Source organism: Drosophila biarmipes, chromosome 2L (assembly GCF_025231255.1).
Source record: "Drosophila biarmipes strain raj3 chromosome 2L, RU_DBia_V1.1, whole genome shotgun sequence".
NCBI classification, from domain to species: Eukaryota; Metazoa; Arthropoda; class Insecta; order Diptera; family Drosophilidae; genus Drosophila; species Drosophila biarmipes.
Window position 1 is genome coordinate 12,486,595 of NC_066612.1, and position 20,290 is coordinate 12,506,884.

The following is a 20,290-nucleotide window of genomic DNA, read 5'->3' on the forward strand; positions in this document are numbered from 1 at the left end:
CTTAAAACATGTTATTATGGTAAGTTTGATAACCGAGTGACCACAATAAAATTGTTCTTTTGTATACCTGAATTTTTGTGTTTATAAATCGATTTCTGGAACACCCTTCCGCCCGCATATCTTTCCGGTACGCCCATCCGTATCACTGGGCAAATATTTGTAGCATACTTGTCGGTCGGCAAGTCAGATGTGCAATTGACTCATGCGTTTGTTTTTTGATTTTTCGGCCTTTATTGGTATTATTGCCATGCGGGCACTATCACGTCGTTACAGCTTTAATTAAACCCTATTGACAGTTATCAACCTAAGCGCTGAGATTGAGTGACAGTGGCGCTGACGTTTCTCGGTTCCGCATTTCCTCATTCGGTGATAAACAAACTGTGGCCCCCATCCTGACTGAATTTTGCACAATTTGGTGAAATATTTTGATTTCCAGGGGGGAAGCCAAATATTTAGCCAAACTTTGTAAAAGTGGCGAAAAGTGCTCAATAAAACTTTGAAATTGGTCAATTCTCTGGTTCTTATGGTTTGGCTGGATCAGGTGCCTCGTGGTCTGAGGAGGCCTCCAGTTCCTGCTCCTCGCCCACGTCCTCCTCCTCGCACTCCTCTGGCGCCTCCTCGAAGATCTCGCCCATGATGATCTCCTCAGCCAGTTGATACAACTCGCGAATGTCCTGAAAAGGGGATAATAAGAGATAATAATTTAATAATTATCTGCACTATATTATACAATATATATTTTCCTATTTATATTTGTAAAAATATTTCTGGCATTTTATTGAGTTAATAATTTAAGAGTAATTTAAAAAAAATCCTTCAACATACTATTTTTTTTGTGGACCTGCTAACTCACCTTGGCATTCCTTAGCGCCACGATCTTCTCATCCTCGAAGCGCAGCTGGTCGTACTGCTGCTTGGAGATGAGCAGACCCCGGTTGAACTCGTCCTCCATCTCGGCCTCCAGTTCCTCGGCGTACTGCTGCTTGGCCAAGGTGAGACTGATGGCGTCCTCGCTGATCACGGTCTCCTCGGAGACGTCGGTGACATCGTCGAGGTACTTGGATTGTGGCTCGCCCTCGTGGTACTCATCGTCCTCTATCGAAGGCTCTCGCACAATCTCGCCACTGGATCGATGGGCATCCTCGATGAGTTCGGTGAGTTGCTGGGTGGTGACTGCCAGCTTAACATCCTTCAGCTTGTCCTCCAGCTGGTTGCGAATACGCAGCTCGGTCTCGCGGAACTTTTGCCTAATTACAGAAAAGACTTTTTAGTTCCTACAAATCAGGAGGGTATCGAGTCTCACCTGGCCCTCACTATATTCTGTATGTCCTGCGGATCCGAGGAGAATGGCTGGGATATGCGCAGCGAGCGCTCCTTCATCTTGGCACGCTCCTGTTCGAGGAACTCCTTCAGGCTCTTTTCGCACTCCCGCCAGTCCTCGTTTTCGATGCTGCAAAAGTGGGAGAGTTTTCCTTTCATTAGCCACCAATCTGAAGCGAACTCACTAAACATTCAACTCATGCATATTAATGGGGAAAAAAGGGAACAATGTTTAATAACGCGCTTGGTAACGAAGCGTTTCCATCATCATATTGAGATACCCTTTCTTTAGAAGGGGTTGGATAATAAAGAAGTGGAAAAAGCTCACCGGTCTAACCTTATCTCTGACTAAAACCAACTAAACTAATTTAATACATCATGATAAAAATGTTCTGAATTAGAACAGAACATCTGGCTTGCTTTGTCAACCAGGTATTAAAATATCTTAATATGGGTACCATATATTTTTATAACCCTTATTTTGTGACAGTTTATTGTTTCCCAAAATACTCCGCAAAAGTATTTATAAATTTTTTATGGTAAGCTTTTATAGGAATTGCTCGATAAAAATATTTATTTTGGGACATTTATCAGAGGCATAAATATATTTATAATAGCTTTATGTTAGGCTATACTAGGAATCGCTTAATACTATTATTACTGATAGTTAATATAACGACTCTATTTTTACTTAATCAGCCATTGAACTTGGATATTTATGAACAGGAAAAACAACAAAATAGGAACTATTTATCTTAAATTTACAACTTTGGCTTACTTACTTATGCCTCTGGGGCATTAAAAAGAATAACATGTTTAAATATAATTTTTCAGTTTTATTAAAAACAACACCAGCTTTTAACTACCTTTTTATGTTTTAAGATTTTACTTCCTCGTTAGCAAACTAATCTTTTCGTGGAACTTAGAGCATTCAGCCTTGGCCTGCGCCTGGCTGTAATTTCCCTGTCGGCACCCACGTTTTCCCACCCCCGCCGAAGGCCGTTTAAGCCAGTGGGTTCATCTTTTTACAATACATGCATCTTAGCCAGCTTTTTTTCCATTGCTCCATCTCGTTGGGGATAAAGAGCTTCCCGAGAAGGCGCCGAGCGTCAACGCGGAATAATGTATTGTTATTCGCAGCCGCTGTTCCTGTTCCTGCCCCTGCTCATTTTTAATTTTACCGGCATTAAATGGAGGCGGCGTTAAGGTGACTTACCGCAGCAGATCCATTCCCCTTTCCGCGTCCTCCGTCCTGTACTGCTCCACCAGCAATTTCTGCTGGCGCTGCCGCTCGCGTTTCTTGGCCAGGAGTTCGGCTTCCTTGGCGGCATGTTGGAGCCTTTCCCGCTCCCATTTCACTCCCTGCTGCTTCAAACGCTCCGCATTCTTTTCCCGAGCGGTCTTCAACTGTTTAGGAGAGAATCGTGGATTAAATGGATCCTTTTCCAAGACCTAAACCCACCTTGGACCGCTCTTTTTGGATCTCCATGTTGGCATCTTTGTTCACCATGAAAATGGGATCGTCGGCCAGTTCGTCTGGTATCACATCTGACTTCCCCTCTATAATCAGCATTCGCTCGCGCTCCACTTCCTTTAACTGCAATCAACATATTTAAAGAACAAATGGTAATACAATTGTGTATTTTAAAAAGAATGAAAGGGAAATAAACAAAGGGGAATAAACTTCTCACAAAGTTCTGGGATTCTTGGACTTAATCGAAAGTATTTATTGCTCATAACTCTATTTTCATATTTCTTTAACCTTAAGACCAACAAAGACAATTAGGTATGTGCTTTAAGAAGCTTTTTCTATTAAATCCAAGATAAATTCAGTTTTCTTTTGCAATAAAATCTTTTGATGACAGAACAAGCCGTTGTTCCCAAAACAATAATGTTGGAACTTTATTAGAGGCTGGTCTGCGGTTGATATAAGAGCCAAATGTGGCGGAATGTGGGTGGTATAAAGCCTCTTTGTGGTTAAACCTGTATTTTCGAGTTCAGGGGTAGTATTGGCTGCTAGGGAGGTTTCCAAGTTATCAATTTCCCAGTTCCATCAACACTTCCTGACACCTTTCATCTTTCCGCTTTTTTTTTTTGCCGCATTGCGCAGCACCTGATGGAAATGCAATCGGAAGCGTCAGAAAAGTTTAGTCCATGGCCCCTTGTATCATTTCAAACTTCAGTAAACTGCAATTGCATTTAAGGACATATCGGACAGACAGATCTCTAAGTATCCGTATCCGCAGTGGAGCACTTTGTACTTCATAGTTTTTGGAGACTCGCATGTCTCACAGACATAACAGGCAACTTTTGCTATCTCCCTGCCCGAGTTTCCTCCTCTGTTTCTGGTCTAATTTTTATTACTTTGACGGCTTGGATTTGCCATTTTCATGTCGGAGGCTCATTGGATTCAATTGTTTCTGCTTTGGGCTTCAGGGGGAAAAAACAGAATAAGTAGGCGGTGTCGGCGTCATTGAAAAACTTTGGGACACTTTCGCTGGGCTCCCGTGAAAAGGGAAACTTGAAAAGGGTAGGCAGGAAAACAAAATCGCAGCCAATAAACAAGCGGAGGCTCACAATAAACACCTTTGGACTATAAAATACCGGATGGTACTTGAATTGGGCAATAGAAAATTTTGAGACTAGAAAGCAAAAAATAAATTCCTATTACCAAAATCCTAAAAAACTATTTTTCAATAAATTACATAATCTATATTCAATACAACAATTCAGAAAAAAGTTCTGTATTAAAGTTTTACAAGTTTTCAGTACCTAAGATTATACAGAAATTATAATACCAATACCAAGAGTTGGTTCTAAATGTATTAGTTTCAACTTTTGTTAGCATACTTTATAGACACTTAAGGAATTTAATATTTAAGTAAACACACCACTAAAATTATCTCTAACTTAATAAAAATTTGTACAAAATTCTTCATACTTTAAATATTTCTTACGGAAAACCAATACAACCCGTTCTCACCCTTGGCCATTGTTTTCCTACGTGACTCTCCCTGGCTACAAATTTGTTTAGGACTCTCGTCTCATATTTTCCTCCAGCTAAACTTTACGAAAATTGAATTACCAGCCAAACAAATTGGTCACATTTGTGTCTGGATTTTCTCGGGGGCTAATTGGGGTGCCGAGATTTGAATCTTTTGTGTAAAAAACTCCGGCTTACCTCTCGGGCGCGAATGCGGGACAGCAGCTGTTTGCGGTAATCCTCGTCGATCCGCTCCCGGAGCTCCTTCATGTAGGCGCGGTCCGTCAGCTTGACCACATTGGTGCCCATCAGACGCTCCAGGCGGGCGCTAATGCGCGGCAAATTGAAACTGGAAAACGGAAAAGCCAGGAGAAAGTGAGCGGAAAATTCATAGCAAAAAAAGTGTACAATAATAATGAAAAGAACAAATGGGAGACAAGTCAATGTTAATGACCGTCCCAAATGTAAGTCAATAAATTGTACGCTTAATTGCGGGCTCAACCTTCGACCCCGCCACCGCCAACCCCCCACTCACCCACACCTAGGTGGGAAAATCCCACATGGGTCGTCCGCTGAAGGCGTTTTAGCGCTTGTAACTGCTGGTAACGAATGAGGTCGGGCCGCATTCTCGGCCTGTTACTATAGCGCTTTTCACTCGCTGCGTTTGCCAACTGCCGCCAGTATTTTATTTTGGTTGCCAAACACCCGAAACCGACAACACAAGGACAAGGAGTCGTTCTCCAACTTCTCCGGGCCCCACACACCGCCTAGAATACGATGGGACGGAATGTATCTAGGAAATTTTTATAGTTAGGAGAGGAAATTACCAGATAGTTCTACTTCGAAAATATAAAAAGCTTTCTCTTTCCCTTTTGAAAATTGAAGGCCTATCAATTAGATGTATACTATTTTTAGTTTGATTATAGACTACATTAAATGGCATCCCATAAGAGTGATTTCATACCCAACGGATAGACAATGATTTTTTTTTAAATTAATTTTTTTAAATTATTATTATTTCTATATTGTAACTTAAATGTTGTGTTTTGGTTCAAATTTGTTATTAAAAAAAAAAAACATTGAGATACATTAAAAGAAGTTTATAAGTAATGTGATCAATATCTGAAAGTCATAGATAGACTATTTAGTCTATGTGATTGTAATTTGAAACTAAAAAACATCGATAGTAAAGGAAAACTTTTAAACTTAAAGAAATAAAATGCTCATTATTTTTATTGAATTATAATATAATTAATTGTAAAATAAGTTGCCCATTAAAAATGGAATTGTAAGTGCTGTATATTTTTTAAAAGGACTATATACTTTGGCGTATATTTTATTCAGTCATTGGGCTTATCGAATTTTGTCAAACAGGTCCACTGTGCTCCCAACTTTGCCTCATATTTTTCACGTGATATGCACACCAGCCAACAAGACTAACAACAACCATATAAGCCTCACCTTCCAGCACCCCCAAAATTTGGCGTAACTCTAGACATGCAGGGCAGGGTGGGACCGTTCTGAAGAGAACTCATCGGATGGGGAGAGCTGAGCTGCCCGGAGCGGTGGGCATAGCGGGGGAGCACTGTCTCGGCTCGTCAGACTTGCAGACTTTTGCTAGGCTTTTTAGCAATGGCTCACATGGTCCTGCTTTCTTCTTTTTGCGGTTCTATATGGTAAATAGGTATTTTATTTCCACATGCTATAAAGCGACTTAATGCAGGCAGGCCATGAGACCTGTGTACTCATCTAACAAACATAAACCCGTCCTCGTGCCCTGTGTTTTTTCTTTGGGAATGCCACGGGGGATTAGTCAGTCCTAGTTACTGCTTGTCGTTTAGTTGACAATTAGATGGGTTAGTTTATAGGGATTGCCTTACAGGGGTTTTTTGCGGGTCTTCGGGGCTTGGATGGCAGCCAAGAATGGTAGTCCTCGGCAGGCACTCAATCAAAAACCGCTCAGCTCGTACAACGTAACACATTTTTAACCGATAATACAATGTTGGCTTTGATGTCTCCACGAAAATCGTAACTGGCAATAGTTCAAAGTCATCAAAGTTCAATTCAATCAATTTCCAATCACAGGCAGGTAAGAGGAAAGTAAAATCCCCCCGTTTTTGGCATTGACATTGATAATGAAATTTCAGGACATCAAGGGGTGTTGTCGTCGTATCAATAACCCGGCTCATGTCACATGCCACATGCATAAATTACGTATACGCTCCGGTGGCCGAAGGGGTTGCGGTAAGAAAGCAATCTGTCATGTCTGTGCAGTGCTGTGCCCTAGAAAATCCCGGGTTACAAGCCTCGATTTACGACCCGCTCGCCATAAACAAGAAGCCCCCCCCCGCCGTTCGTGATAGTTCCTGCGACAGTTCACATCTTTTTATTGCAACTTCCGCGAAACTTCCCGAGTGCAGGTCCCGTGACATTTGCAACGCTCGCATCCGCCATCCGCCGGTGTCACGAGTGTTCAGGTGGGCCTTGATTTACGGCCCCGCCCACCTGGACCTCCCCCTGGCATTAACCCATTTTTGCAGGGGAGTGCGTGAGACCCGAGTGGGCTAACGCATATCCGATTGCCTTTGGCCATTTGCGGCACTATTCAGCTCAATAATGCATTAAAAATGGTCTATTCTTTTTTTTGGGTGTGGGGTTTATGATTCTGTTATAAGTGCTGCCAGTGGAAATGATTTATGGAGTGCATTTATATGCATGTCCTTATTGAGATAAGATTTTTAATAGAAGACTTCAGAAACCAAACATACACATGTTTTGCCGTGAAATGGAGTTGCTCAAAATGATATAGTTCTTTTGTATATATGATTTTTTATCAGGCTTTATAAACTGTACTAAAAAACAAGGTAACTAAAAAAGTTGTCTCTCTCAATCTTCTCAGTCTCTCAATCTTTAAGTTAATTATATTTCATCCCTTAATGTTCGTCTTTATTTACAATTTGAAGTCTCTCGTTTTAAGAATATCCTAGTCTGGTTCCCAATATGTTTTCCTGATTTTCCAAAGTATTTTTTTTTGTCTTCTTAAACCAAACTTAATGGCTTTTCTTTCAGATATCTTTTCCCCATCTCTCGCCCTCCGCGTAATGTGTCAGAAAAGAAAAGTTCCATTGATTACATTTATGACTTAATTAGCGGCCCTTCGCAGCGCAGCAAGGAACCATATTAGTTTACAGCCTTGTCGTTCCTGTCATCGACTGCGAGGGCGAACTATTAAACCACGCCGAAGGATGTGGGACGGTGGGGCAAGGAGCAGGACTCCTGCAAGGGTGCAACGCTAATTAATGCCGGGAACGTGCATAAATTGCCGAAGAGTTGACATTTATGTCTTTTGCCTTTCGGCCATTAAAATTGATAATTGCAACACGTAGCAGGGGAAATTGCCGGAGTGAGAGAGCTCGAAGGAATATTGAAATGTGATTCGAACTGCGCTATAAACCAAACCATTCAAGCAAGAAAATACATTTTCACCCACTTAGTAAATTATATGTAAATTCTATGTACTGAAATTATCCCAATATACTATAAAAACCCCATTATTATTATTTTTAAAATGATCTTGTCAAATTCTTAATTAAAAATTCCCTTTATGTCATACATGAATAATTTTTGAATTAGGTGTGTAAATAAATTTGTATGTTTTTTAGTAAATATTGAATAAGTTAAAATTTTTCTAGTTAACTAACCAAGTATTTTTTGAGCAACGATGACTATTTAAAATAAAATTATGAAAATTCAATAACATTACAACAACATTTCAAAAGTGTGAGTATTTAAAACTGCTGGTTGCTTTATTTTGCCCTATTTATATTTTATATTTTTTTGTTGATTTGGGTTGCTGTTACCTCTCCTCCGGCTCCAGAGTGCACTGCACAAAGTCGATGAGGAAGTCCTCCTCGAGGTTGATCTTCATCATTGGCACTGACTTTCTGACTCTCCTTCCTTTCGAGGATTTTCTCGCCATGGTAGGGGAGTGAACCAGAAGGTGTTCAGTTTAGTCCCTCATTTTCGCACCGAGACTCGAGCGGGAACGCAACCTGCGGAACTTTCACCCGAACTCGACAAAGGCAACCGGCGAATGTGGCGCCTTTTTCTCAGGACTCGATTCCTTGGGCTGCCGCGCCTCGTGTTTTGTTGTTGACACACACGTGTGTGTGGCGTCGAGTGGCACGTGGGTGAAAATAAGCCGACCCACTTTCCCTTTTGCGCCCAAACGCCTCACGATATCGAGGCGTTGCCACCAGAACCCGTACTCGGAGCCAGGATCCGAATCGCTATTCGAGTCCGTTTCCTGTTTTTGGCTACCCCATTGCATGTTAAAGCATTTAACGTTGGGCGTAATGACATGACACCAATGTCAATATTTCAACGAAGTGTAGTGTGTCAACAAGTTTCCAGCGAGCAGTCTCGTAAGATTAGGAAAGTACTAGGGAGTGTGTGTACCTAATGGTTAAATGTCTCGGTCAGGGTCGATTCGCAGCATAATTATTTTATCGCCATGCATTGCAATGGTCAGGTTCTTTAGATCCAATAATGAATAATAGTGAGGCCACACGGTTTGATATAAAATCCATACCTTCTGGTAATCCAATTTCCTTTGACTGCTAATAAATCCATATATTATCAATCAAAAAGAGTTACGAATTTTTCACAATAAAAAAAATTTACTTGTTTAAGTAATCCCCATTTAAACATAGTAGGTAAAAACCTATTTTTTTTTAGACCAAAAAATTTACAAAAGCAATCATAAAATCTTATTTAACTCGTAATCAATGGATCAATGAACTGTTGAGGATACGAGAAACTTGTTTAAAGACGATTTATGAGTACAGTTGTAATACATTTTTTGCCTTATTCACTTATGTGTTCTAAAGGAACACGATTCATGGTGAAAATCTGTTTGATTTTATTTCAAACCTGAGACGGCTTGCATCTTAAAATATGAGAGCATAAGTACTGGAAACTAGAAGGAAATCGAAAAAAGAGTCTTAGACCCATCGATTCTTAGTTGATTATTCGAACAGAAGCTGTTGGAACTTTAAACCTGAGATTAATTAACTAAAGCATGCTTTTTTATTGGTGCTAAAAGGATAATTACATCCTACAGAACAAACAATATTTATCTTACACATAGAAATATGTTAAATGAGCCATAACATCGTCAATGTCCTATTCATTTCGACAGATATCCAGTGGCAGGAGTGACTTTCTGCTGGGATCCTGCCACATTCTGCCTTCCTAGAAACCTATGATGACTTATTCTTATTGCCTTTCTCAGTTATTATCTTTCCAAATATATATATTGTCATTCAGACCATGAGAATTGAAATAGTTTCGAAGGTTCGCCCTCGTAGGTGTCGGGGGAACTGGAAAGCCAGTTTCGTTCTAGCCATTTCACTTACTGGTTTTCCCTTAGCCCTTCTTTATGGCCAACAACTGTCGGTGTTTATTTCACCGTTAGATCTCGTTTTTCCATGTCTCTTTGTTTAAGCACGGAAACGCTGACTCGAAGTTTTCCGCAAGGGAATGGCAAACTATTCCTCGACGAAAAGGGTTTTCGAAAGGGACAGTGGATCTGGGGGCCTGGATTTCGGGGTTGGCAGTGGGGCAGTCTCACATTACCATGAAACCAGATAACAATTTCGCTTTATGGCCGTGTTTCATGCCAACGAGACATACAATAATTTCCTCTAATCGACTCGGTGCGCGGAAATTGAGCAAACACTTTGTATCGAGTTGGAGCCATCCGGTGGTTAGGTGGTTCCATTATTTGGTGGCCAAGCCGTTCGAAATTTCGACTTTGACATTGGGTGGGTGGTGCTGCCATTGGCACTTACATGTTACTTATTTGTTTGCCAGAGCTGCCCTTACGCAGAATTTTTACAAGGGATTAACAAATGGATTTTGAATTTGTAATCATTCCTTAGGTTTAACTGGGATTGAGGTGCACCAGGTTTTTGAAACCTTTAAACATCAATGTACGAAACCAAAAGTATCACGCCATCTGAATGAATTCATCACGCTTCTGATTTAAAAAATAAAGTTACAAATTTTAAGGCTACTGGAGTTACATCAGAAAGCAAACGAATAATATTTTTATGTTTTTAAACTAAAAACAACATTTTGTAAATTTAATTTTTAAATGTTTAGTTTTAAATTTACTAACAGTATAGCAAATGTTGATAGGAATCCAGTGTAATGGCAGCACTGACGCCATTCAAGAAGTTCGTCAGCAATTCATTTTATTTCCGGTCCGCCCACTTTTGGGAAAGCGTTTGCACCTGCCTCGCCAACTTTAATTGCATCGTTTTCCGGCACCAATAAATAGCTTTGGTGGCACATTGAGATTCGTGAACTTTGATTTTTATGCAGAGTGCATTTCTACTGCAGTCATTTGCAATTGCTGTTTATTTTGTCAGGGGTCAACATATAATCCTGTAGAAACTCCCAATTTCTATTTTAGTTTGGTAATCGCACACATTTTTCGAGCTAACATTTGGATCAACTAAACGAAAGTTAGCTACAGCTTTAAATGCATTTAAAATATTAAATTTTTAAAAATAGTTTTATCATTAAAAAAATATTAAAATATTAAAGTAATTGGCATTAAGGCGAAGGTACTCATATTAATGGTTCGTGCCTTGGATGTACACATTTTCATCATAACCCGCACAGGTTTATTTTCATGCTGAGCTTTAAAGAAAGCTTTTTGACTAGCTACACTACAAAAAACTATGTGCACCATTTTAGTTTTGAAAGTATAATAAAGTCTTACAATTAATAAAGTAAGTATTTTTTAGAAAAAATGTAGTTTCCCAAAATATAATGGTCTTTTAATGATTAAAAAAAGATTCTGATTCAGGCAGAACTAAAATTTTTCAAAAATTATATTTTTGAATTCAAGGCTTCTTTTTTAAGGATATTATTTTTCTACCTTTTAAAATATATATATTTTTTTTTGTACTCAAACATTTTATATTTTTGGAATCACTAACGGGACTATTAATTTATAAGGATCTTCTAGGGTAAGTAATTTCAAAAAATGTTCAAAAGTGACTAATGGTAAATTGTATAATATATCCTAAGATCCTTGTTTAAATTCTTTAATTTTTAGACTCAAATTAAACCATTTTTTGGTCATTTAAGTATTAAACTTAGGCTTACTTGCACTTGACCAGATCCTGTAGGTCCTCCGGTGACAGGGCGTACTCGGGATCCAGATGGGGAGTATTTCGCTTCCGGTTCTGACTGCGATGCTTTCTGGGCTGCCCGGATGGACTTTTCGCCCTAGATCTTATGCACAAGGCGGCATTTTCACTGCTCTGAAAACTGGTACTGATGCCCGGATCCTCGACAGCGATTAGGGGGGCGCTCGTGGAGCGTTCCTCGGGATACTTCTTGACTGCCGAGCCAGCAGCTCCACCGGCCAGTTCCTCGGCCTTGGCCTTCTCGGCGAAGCTGTCCCTCCGCCAGGAGGGCGTGAGGGTCCTGATCACATTTTGGGTGTCCGAGAAGCCCTCGTAGTTGTACTTCTTGCGCAGACTCAGCCCCGAGAGGTACTCCAGCGTCTGCCAGACGTTCATCTTGTTCGCACTGTACGAGGGCTCCTCGTCGACTGACCAGCAAGCGTTGCGTGCAATCCTCTGGGCCAGGAGCATAGTCACCGTGGCACATCGCTTGCCCGGCGGCGGGGGAGCCCACTCCCGGGAGTCGGATAGTGCAACAGTTCCGCCGAGTCCCACGCCCACCACCCCGATCCCGGCGGCATCAGACTTCACGGCCGTGAGTGACATATGCGGAGCAGTTTGTTTAGGCCCAAATTGAAATGTAATTAAGTTTCCGATTCCGTTTAAAACTTCGTCCTCATCCTGCGACGGCTTTGATGGAATGGCACACGGCTCGGATACTGTTTCTGGGTGGGATCAGCGACGTCGGCGTGTCCGTTGCGTGGCAGCCACGCGCCCGTACTCGCTGTTTATTGTATCCATTTTGCGCCATTAAAAATAATATCATTCTGATTGAGTGACGCGCCGCTTAAGTACTTTCCTTCTTCGTTGTCCTCGCACTGACACCGTTTTCCGCCTGCCGCTTTCCTTTTTATTGAACACGCAAAGTGTCGGCATTGCATTGGTGGATTATATGGTGTTTTCCCCCTACCATATCCAAACTGCTTTTCACTACCCCGTTCGCGTTTGTTTCGGCCTCATTGCCTGGCACCTCGCATCATTGTGGATACGCAGCCCAGACAATGGGTGAGTTATGCCAGTGCTAATGGCGCGGAGGGCACCCCAATGGGTTTTCCCCTACACTGTTCCTAAACTGTTCCCTTGTGGAACATAGAGATTGAGCTCCTGAGAGGGGAGTATGAGCGATTTTATCATGGTTGGTTCATAAAGATATTACTCAATCTTTATGATTGACATTTGAAATAGTATGACGGGGACAGTTTTGAAACTGTTCCTAGATTGGATGGAATTCATAAATAATCGTTAAAAAATTGTTATCAATTTGTGGTTTATTATTATTAATACAATAATATTAGCATACTTTTGAGTTATTATAGTTATAGTAAATGTATAAGGTTTTTGCTTATAAATAAAATTTACCACCATCAATTATTTCAAGAAGTAAGGGACCGTCACAAAAGAAAATGGGATTGCTCATTGTAGAAAGCTTTAACATCATTTCAAAAGAATTCCATAAGTTTTTAGGCTTATAAATAATTTTTCTATATACATTTTAAGATGATCCTTAACTTTAACATGAGTACTTAAACTCAATCCCTTGCTTTCAATTTCCGTTATTTCAAGCAAGGATCTTAACCTTGGGGCCAGACCATTCTTGAGTTTACCTCCCACCCAGAGGGAAACCCGCGAAACTGAATTCTACGGCGACCCAGTGAGTGAAACCAAGCCAATTTCCCGTTTCCATCACTCCTGTTCCCCAATTACTTGCCAAAGTTTCGCCGACAGCTGATGGCTGCACTTGGTCCCCCTGCTTGCCCGGGTGTTCATTTGCATTCGAGAAGTTGAGCCATCTATCAAAGGCTTCGTTAGCATCGCGTGACTAAACGTGGTCCGGAAATTAGCACCACCCACTCAGACCGAGAAAGATTTTTGGCCAAGTTTGGGGGTCACGATGGTCGGCGATGTAGAATCTTATCAGACGGTGTGATGCAATTGAGTGCGATTATTTCCCCAGCGCGGATTTAATTGCCATGGAAATATTTCTGGGTGTGGCAGGGCATACTTTATGTGTAAGCCTGACAATTTGATGGATGCAATAAAATATTATGGCCGCGGCTGTGGCGAAGAATCTTAATTGAATGGCAGCGGCTGCATTGGCGCCAATCGGTGTCAGAGTCACCGAACCAAGAATCGGGCAACTTAACTACACAGCGGAAAAGTAAGCCCAAAAAATGGAAGGATATGAATTTAAAAAAAAACCAGCGGCAGTATTTAATTTAGAGTAAATATTCAAGAAAAAATAATGTAAGGTATAATCTTTACAGTTTTAGTTTTATATTAAAAAATCTAGAATTTGCATTTGTGTTATTTATTGACGCCTAGTCCTTACTTAATTATGTAAATGTAATACAACAATAATAGTATTTCTAGGACTATTTTATTTTCTGTTTTCACATTTTTTTTTAGGGCTGTTCATTCTTTGTTAATTAATGAATAGGCATTTAAAAATGTTCGTATAAAAGAAAGTATAAAAGTAAATTACAAAACATTCATTATTAAAGATTATCATTTAATTATACATTTAATTAAAATTATATTTTTAAAAATACCATAAAAATAACATTTTCTGTTTTGTTTTGTAGGATATAGAATAATTTTAAAGAATATTTAATAAATATTTATATTAAATAAAATTATATTAATATTAATTAATATTTATTTTAAAAATTACAAATATTGGGTAAAATTCCTCTTAGTTACTTTTACAACAGTTCAATGAATGTTTTACTTAATAAGATAAATTCTGCTTTATATTTTTTATAACCAAGAGGCAGAAGGGAAATGAAGAGACTCAATTGAAATGTACCCCATATTAATGGTACTCCATTTTTTTCCTGTGTGGCCATAAAAAGTACGAAAAGCACTTGATGGCGATGGATTCTGACACGTGTGCTTAAGGCCCACCCCACCACTACCACCTGGTGGTTTGGCTTTCAATGTTCTCTACTCACGCAACAATGACATCGGGATCCTCCCACCATTTCTTGTTCGAGGGCTGCAGCAGAAGGCTCACCTGCCGCCAATGGTTCTTGTGTACTACCTATAAATATTCATTTTTATGTTTACTATTCTTTTTATGAACTGTGATGGACACTTACCTTGTACTTCTTGGGATCGTAGGCATTGTGATCTTTCTCCGTGAACACAAGACGTGCCATTTCGACCCGACTGAATCCTTCCTTGAATCCAAAGTGAAGTCCTTGAAAATATAAATTGTGCTTGTCTGAAACAGGATAGCTTTGTTGTGTAGAGTGACTGAAGATTTTGTTTTGACATGAGTTTGTTGTGACTGTTAAGCAAAAGGGAATCGTGTTGAAGTGGCTTGACTTTTATTGTAAAACATATTCTTGACACTTTATGTGGCTATTATTTAACTGTGATATATGAATTTCATAGATATTAAAATATTTTTCAATTTATTAGATAAGAGTAGTGCATACATTAAGTTAGTGCTTCCCGAGTAGAAAGCGAAAGTGGTTCTATTTGTTTAACGATTTATTCATGGAATTATTATATATTCAGTATACGATTTATTAAATACTCTAGGAAAATGGTGTAATTCTAAAATAAAATGATAAATTATTTAAATGTTTTATATATTATAATTTAATAATATTAATTTATACTATTTAATTAAAAAATATTTATTTTATAGAGGCTTCCTACTCCTTGCTCTATATTGCATCTCTGGGCATTTGTTGGCGTTGGCTGCTTGGTGATATGCAAATGCCGTCGAGAAGTCGATAGTCGGCGACCAAAATGGAACAGTCTGCCGAGAACCGGCGGCGGGTACATTAATTTCAGGGCAAACTTACTGAAGTGAATTTAATTACATTCTGCTGATGAAATTTTAATGGACAGCCAGTGGTGCTGACTGTGTGTGGGGCGAAGGTGGCACAGTGGTTCGCCGATCGGCGGCCTGTAATTTGCCTATCCATTGTTGTTAGGGGCACCCGAGGCACTGCTCTGGTTGATATGATATAGAAGTCATGGTTATGGATTGGCCGAATCAAATGAGACCAGTCTTGTTTTCGTCATGTCAACCGGCATGGCTAATTGTCGCGCACTTGAATTGTCGTCAATGGGCCTTAGATATCGATTCGGGAAGGTCAAGGGGTTGGGGTGTTGCGGCTATTACGTGGTTTGTTCTCTGGGCCAGTTTCCGCATTTGTGCAGCAAGCATACACATGTCTGGCCCGGTCGATCGGAGAACTGGCCTTATATGCTAAATGGAATTATGGATCGGAGCTATAAAAACTCTGGGGCAACGGGCAGATGTCAGTTAGTTTCGTTTCAAGCGTCACTGAGATCACAGAAGCAACATGAAGGTGAGATGGAAGGATTATCGAATCGAATATAAAGTTATTTGCCCGATAAAAAGAACAGAACATCAAATTTGTATTATAAAAAGGAGTTAAAATGGATCTTATAAATCTTCAAAGTGTACTTTGTGAAATTTTAAAAGAAATGTTATGAAATGGTAACACAACACATAATTGCAATATATCTTTATTGTTTGAGAAATTCACATTGATTCAGTTAACAACTCTAAGAAAAATATACATATTTTGTTTAAGCCAGGATAACAGTAAAACATTAGAATATGCTAAGAACAGCAGCTTGAGTTCAATATGGAATGTTTTTTTGTATACCTATACATAAATCTACACCTATTAAACGAGTATAACTACTTGTTTTTGTTTTTTTGTTAAAAACATTTTAATGGCATTGAAAGTGGACTCTATGAACTATATATATGTAACTACCTTAGTTGAATTGAATAGCTCTATATATTGCATATTCTTTCATTGATTGTAATTTTCAAACTTTTTCCCAGTTCGCCGTTGTCGTAGTCCTGTTCGCTTTGGCCTGGGGAGTCAACAGCTCGGTGGTGCCACTGCTGTCCAGCGTCCAAGGAGGAGTAGTGCTCGGAGCTCCCGCCGTGGCCGGTTCGGTGGCCATCCAGGCTTCGGCTGTTCCCGCTGCCGTTCCCCTGTCCCTTTCCCCGGCTGGACCCCTGCTCATCCAGTCTGGTCCTGCGGTGATCGCCGCTCCCGCACCTGCCGTGGTGGCTGCTCCCGCTCCTGCCGTGATCGCCGCCCATGCCCCCGCCGTGGTGGCCGTCGCCGCCCCCGAGGCTAGCTATGTGGCCAAGACCCGTGGAGCCGTCCATGTGGCTCCTCTGCCCGGACACGTGCAGTCCGCCGCCTCCGTGAACCTGGAGCCCGCACCAGGCACCTGGTAAAAAAACCACCTGGAATACCCCATGGATTACCCCTATTCCGATCTTGACCACCACTTCACTCGGCTCCTTACCACATCTTTTGGTTTTTTAAGTTCCCGCATGGTCTTTCCACTCTTGAGAAACCCTCGGGCTCTCATTTCTTCAGCAATCTAAGTCAATCCTATCCAGTCTATCGCTTTCCGCTTTATTTTCTGGCCTCTATTTATCCACCCCACTGTTGCCATCTGGAAATTTGTTTCTTTTTGAATAAAAAAATGTTATCAAAACAATTGAATTGCATTTTAGTTGGGAAACGGTATTTAAAGAAATCTTAAAAATATATTTATTAATAAGAGAGATAATTCACAGGGAGATAAATGTAAAAATGCCTGTCAAAAAATGATGGATAAATGAAAATAAAATTTAAATATAAATATCTCTCTTAGTATGCAGATAAACATACCTATTTTTAGTTTTTTTTTAGAGTCTATCTTGATGCAGCAAGAATATTTGGCATAATTTTTACGCAATTAACAAGGGATCGGCTCACCTTTTGATCCCCAATTATGGACCCCACCCTTTGCCCAACTCCCACGCCTTCAAGTCCAGCCAATATTAGACAGCTAAATGGCTTAAAACAATCTCGATCGATGGCCGATTACCGATGCCAGTAATTAATCAATTCCGGGCCTCAAAACGGCGCTACAGCAGGGGCGTTGACAAAGAGCCGTTCCAGAAACGAGACGCAGTTGCTCGGCAGCTGGACAACTTTGTTGCCAGCTCGCAGGCTGCCTCCGAACTGGTATCCGAGCTGAAAACGAGAGTACTACGCGATCTGGAGCAGTTGCGGTTTGCCTTGATCGCCGCACACTCGCACTTGCAATTATAAATAGAAAAATGTGCAAAACTTGATATGGCCGCGATGGAGTTAAGTAATGCCCATGCAAAGTAATGCAGTTCAGCTCGGATCAGATCAGATCCGCCTAAACGCCCACTGTGGGCCTTCGAGAGCCGTTAGGCGGCGGTTCCCGATTCCAATGGGATTTGTGGGATTTTAAGTTACCACAGTGGGTTATAAGGTATACGTCAGTAAATATATCTTACAAAATATGCATTGCTATTTTTATTGGCCCATTTGTTAGTCGGAGTAATTAAATTTAACTGTAAATGGTTTCTCGGAAATAATTGCACAAAAATTATGAATGGTTAAAACACATTAATAGAAAAATACTGTATGTATCTGTGTTTTTTAAAGAGATATAAAAATTGAAATTGATAAATAGTTTTATAGTAAGGGGTATACAAAAAAAATAGAAAAATACTAGAAATATAATTGTGTTATTTTAGGGTACCCATTAGTCCAAATGTAACAAGGAAACAATAGCTGCCGCCTAGATGCCCCAGCATTTTGACTGAAAATGGATTTGACCGAAAAGCATGATAAGCGAAAAAATGCCTGGGCTTTCAATAAAAGTGTCAATTGACGCCGGAACGTGATGCCAGGAAAAGGGGCATGGGCGCCGACTCAGTGGGGGGCGGAAGCGGGGGACAAGTGGCAGCACTACAAACAGCAGCTAAACATTTTGCCGGCGTTGTTCAGTTGTTTAGTGTCGTGTCGGCAGCCAAGCCCCGCGGCAATTGGCCATAAATCTAGCCCCAGCCATTCACTTTTTGTTTTCTTTATTCGCCAGTGGGTTTCAACTCGATCGGCGCCTGCGTGCACGCAAATCCACAAAACGCATGACGCAGCCACCGGATTGCAACTGGGTCTAAAACCGCTCCCCTCTTTTTTGTATCTTGCCCCAGCAAGTTCAAGTTTACGCACTTTTCTGTAACTTCCTGCTGCGAACGGGTTCACTGCACCCAGACGCACTTGAGCCGAACGCATTTCGCAGTTTCTGGTTTGCCACGCATAAGAGCGAGTTCAACTTGGCCCACTGCGATGGATTGCGTTTCTGGTCTACGCAATTCGCACATTTGTGGGCAAGGCGAGGGCAGTTCGCTTTTCGGTGATCGCTTCTGGTTTCACACAGCGAAAATTAAAATTTTTAGATGAAAATGAGCTAGTTTTGAAGTGTTTTTCCATATCTGAGCTTGGGATATCTGAAATAACATATATTAGTAGGATGTTACCATTTTAACTACTTTATTTCCAGTTCCTAAATCAACTATTTCTATTTTTTACGATGTAAAGATTCACAATAAATTAGTAATAAATTAAATTCTTTCTATTTCTAAAAATGTATCAAACAATAATTGATAGTAGTATTAAAAAAATATATCAAATCAGTTGTAGATCAAGATTTATGCAGACAAAAACTAATAATTATTTAAAAGTTCTTAAATGAGTAAAAATTATTTCCCAAAGAAAAATTAGGTTCTTATATTGATTTTATTTATCTCTAATTTCAAAGCAATGATAAAGTTAATTTAATTTATTTATAAATATTCTCTAATTGTAATCATTATATAACATCACTTATAATGATTACGGTTACAGAATACTTAATCTTTTTTAAATATTGTAAGAATTTATATAAATATATTCATTATTTTATGTCGAAAATATACGGTGATATATATTTTCGATCGAAATTTCTTTAATATCAATTTTGTATGTATCCGAGACTCGTGTTATTAAAGTTAATCAAATCTTTAACTATTTTAGACTATTATTTAGACTTTTTCCAAGTGTGTGTGCAACTTACATCACTTAAGCCGTCTACTTTCGCGTGGGCGATGAGTTATTGAATAAGGTCAGTGTTCCGCGAAGGATCGAGCCAGTTCTGCAGCCGAGTGATTCATTCACCAGAACAGATCAGAACGAGGCGGTTCCTGTGGACAATAGCAATCGATTTTCAGAGTTCAGAGCCAGAAAAAAACGCCACATTGGCTGGAGGTATTTCGTAATACCGCACAGCGGCACGGCTTTCTTATCCGCACCCACAACTGGTTGGTGGCCCAAATATAGTACGCCTGGCCTGGCAGCAACCTGTAGCCAAATATTCGCCGCCGAGTGAGCGACAAGTATCTGGCGGGTTGCATGAGCGGCAAACAAACTTGTTGCGCACACTCGTTCAGATTTTTGTGATTTTCGTGGCAGCAGCTGGCTGGAAAACGGGGAATATGTAGGTGAAAAAAAGGGAGGTGCCGGGGGCCCCAACAATCCAGACATTCCGCCAGCCACTTGCTAACGTCATAAACACACTAACCAGCCCATATAGAACTCGTTGAGTTAGCAGCAATTGTGTGGCTAGGCTCTCTGTTAGTTGTGACAGTTGTGTAGTGACAACCGTAATGACCATTAAGCGTCCGCTTAGCATGCTAATTGTAATTGGATTAATTACCCGCGGATCTTGATCGCCAACTAACGGTTAGGGGAATACTTGGCCAATTGATTACGTTACGATTGCAATTGCATCATGTGCGATTCCAAAAAGAAGAAAAAAAAGAAACAGCCTTTTGGAGGCCGCCCACTCGAAAATGCCTTTGCCAGAGTCC

The 20,290-nt window shown here is 40.2% G+C and overlaps 2 protein-coding genes across 3 annotated transcripts; one reads left to right on the forward strand and one right to left on the reverse strand.

Annotated features, from left to right (window-relative positions):
- Positions 1-207: 207 nt before the first annotated feature.
- Positions 208-14,877, reverse strand: LOC108033321 (probable DNA double-strand break repair Rad50 ATPase). 2 transcript variants are annotated; one of them, XM_017107601.3, is made up of 8 exons: positions 14,664-14,856; positions 14,517-14,605; positions 4,502-4,652; positions 2,783-2,917; positions 2,537-2,727; positions 1,304-1,450; positions 854-1,247; positions 208-674 (listed from the first exon to the last, which is right to left on the reverse strand). In XM_017107601.3, exons 1-8 carry the CDS (start codon positions 14,721-14,723, stop codon positions 522-524), a joined length of 1,320 nt encoding a protein of 439 aa, XP_016963090.1. In that variant the 5' UTR covers positions 14,724-14,856; the 3' UTR covers positions 208-521. The 2 variants fall into 2 exon arrangements, with proteins under 2 accessions (XP_016963090.1, XP_050741037.1); XM_050885080.1 differs by lacking the exon at positions 4,502-4,652 and having other exon boundaries at positions 14,664-14,877.
- A 900-nt stretch (positions 14,878-15,777) lies between these two features.
- On the forward strand, positions 15,778-17,079 carry LOC108033303 (adult cuticle protein 1). Its single transcript, XM_017107573.2, has 2 exons — positions 15,778-15,893; positions 16,403-17,079. Exons 1-2 carry the CDS (start codon positions 15,888-15,890, stop codon positions 16,808-16,810), a joined length of 414 nt encoding a protein of 137 aa, XP_016963062.1. The 5' UTR covers positions 15,778-15,887; the 3' UTR covers positions 16,811-17,079.
- The last annotated feature ends 3,211 nt before the right edge of the window (positions 17,080-20,290 follow it).

What these genes read in the sequence shown, in the direction of transcription:
- LOC108033321 (XM_017107601.3), bottom strand. Translation starts at nt 14,723, where the DNA reads ATGGCACGTCTTGTGTTCACGGAGAAAGATCACAATGCCTACGATCCC. An exon ending in AGGGGAATGGATCTGCTGCG is followed by an intron (nt 1,451 to 2,536) that starts GTAAGTCACCTT and finishes CCACTTTTGCAG; the next exon opens with CATCGAAAACGAGGACTGGC. An exon ending in TGGCGCTAAGGAATGCCAAG is followed by an intron (nt 675 to 853) that starts GTGAGTTAGCAG and finishes TCCCCTTTTCAG; the next exon opens with GACATTCGCGAGTTGTATCA.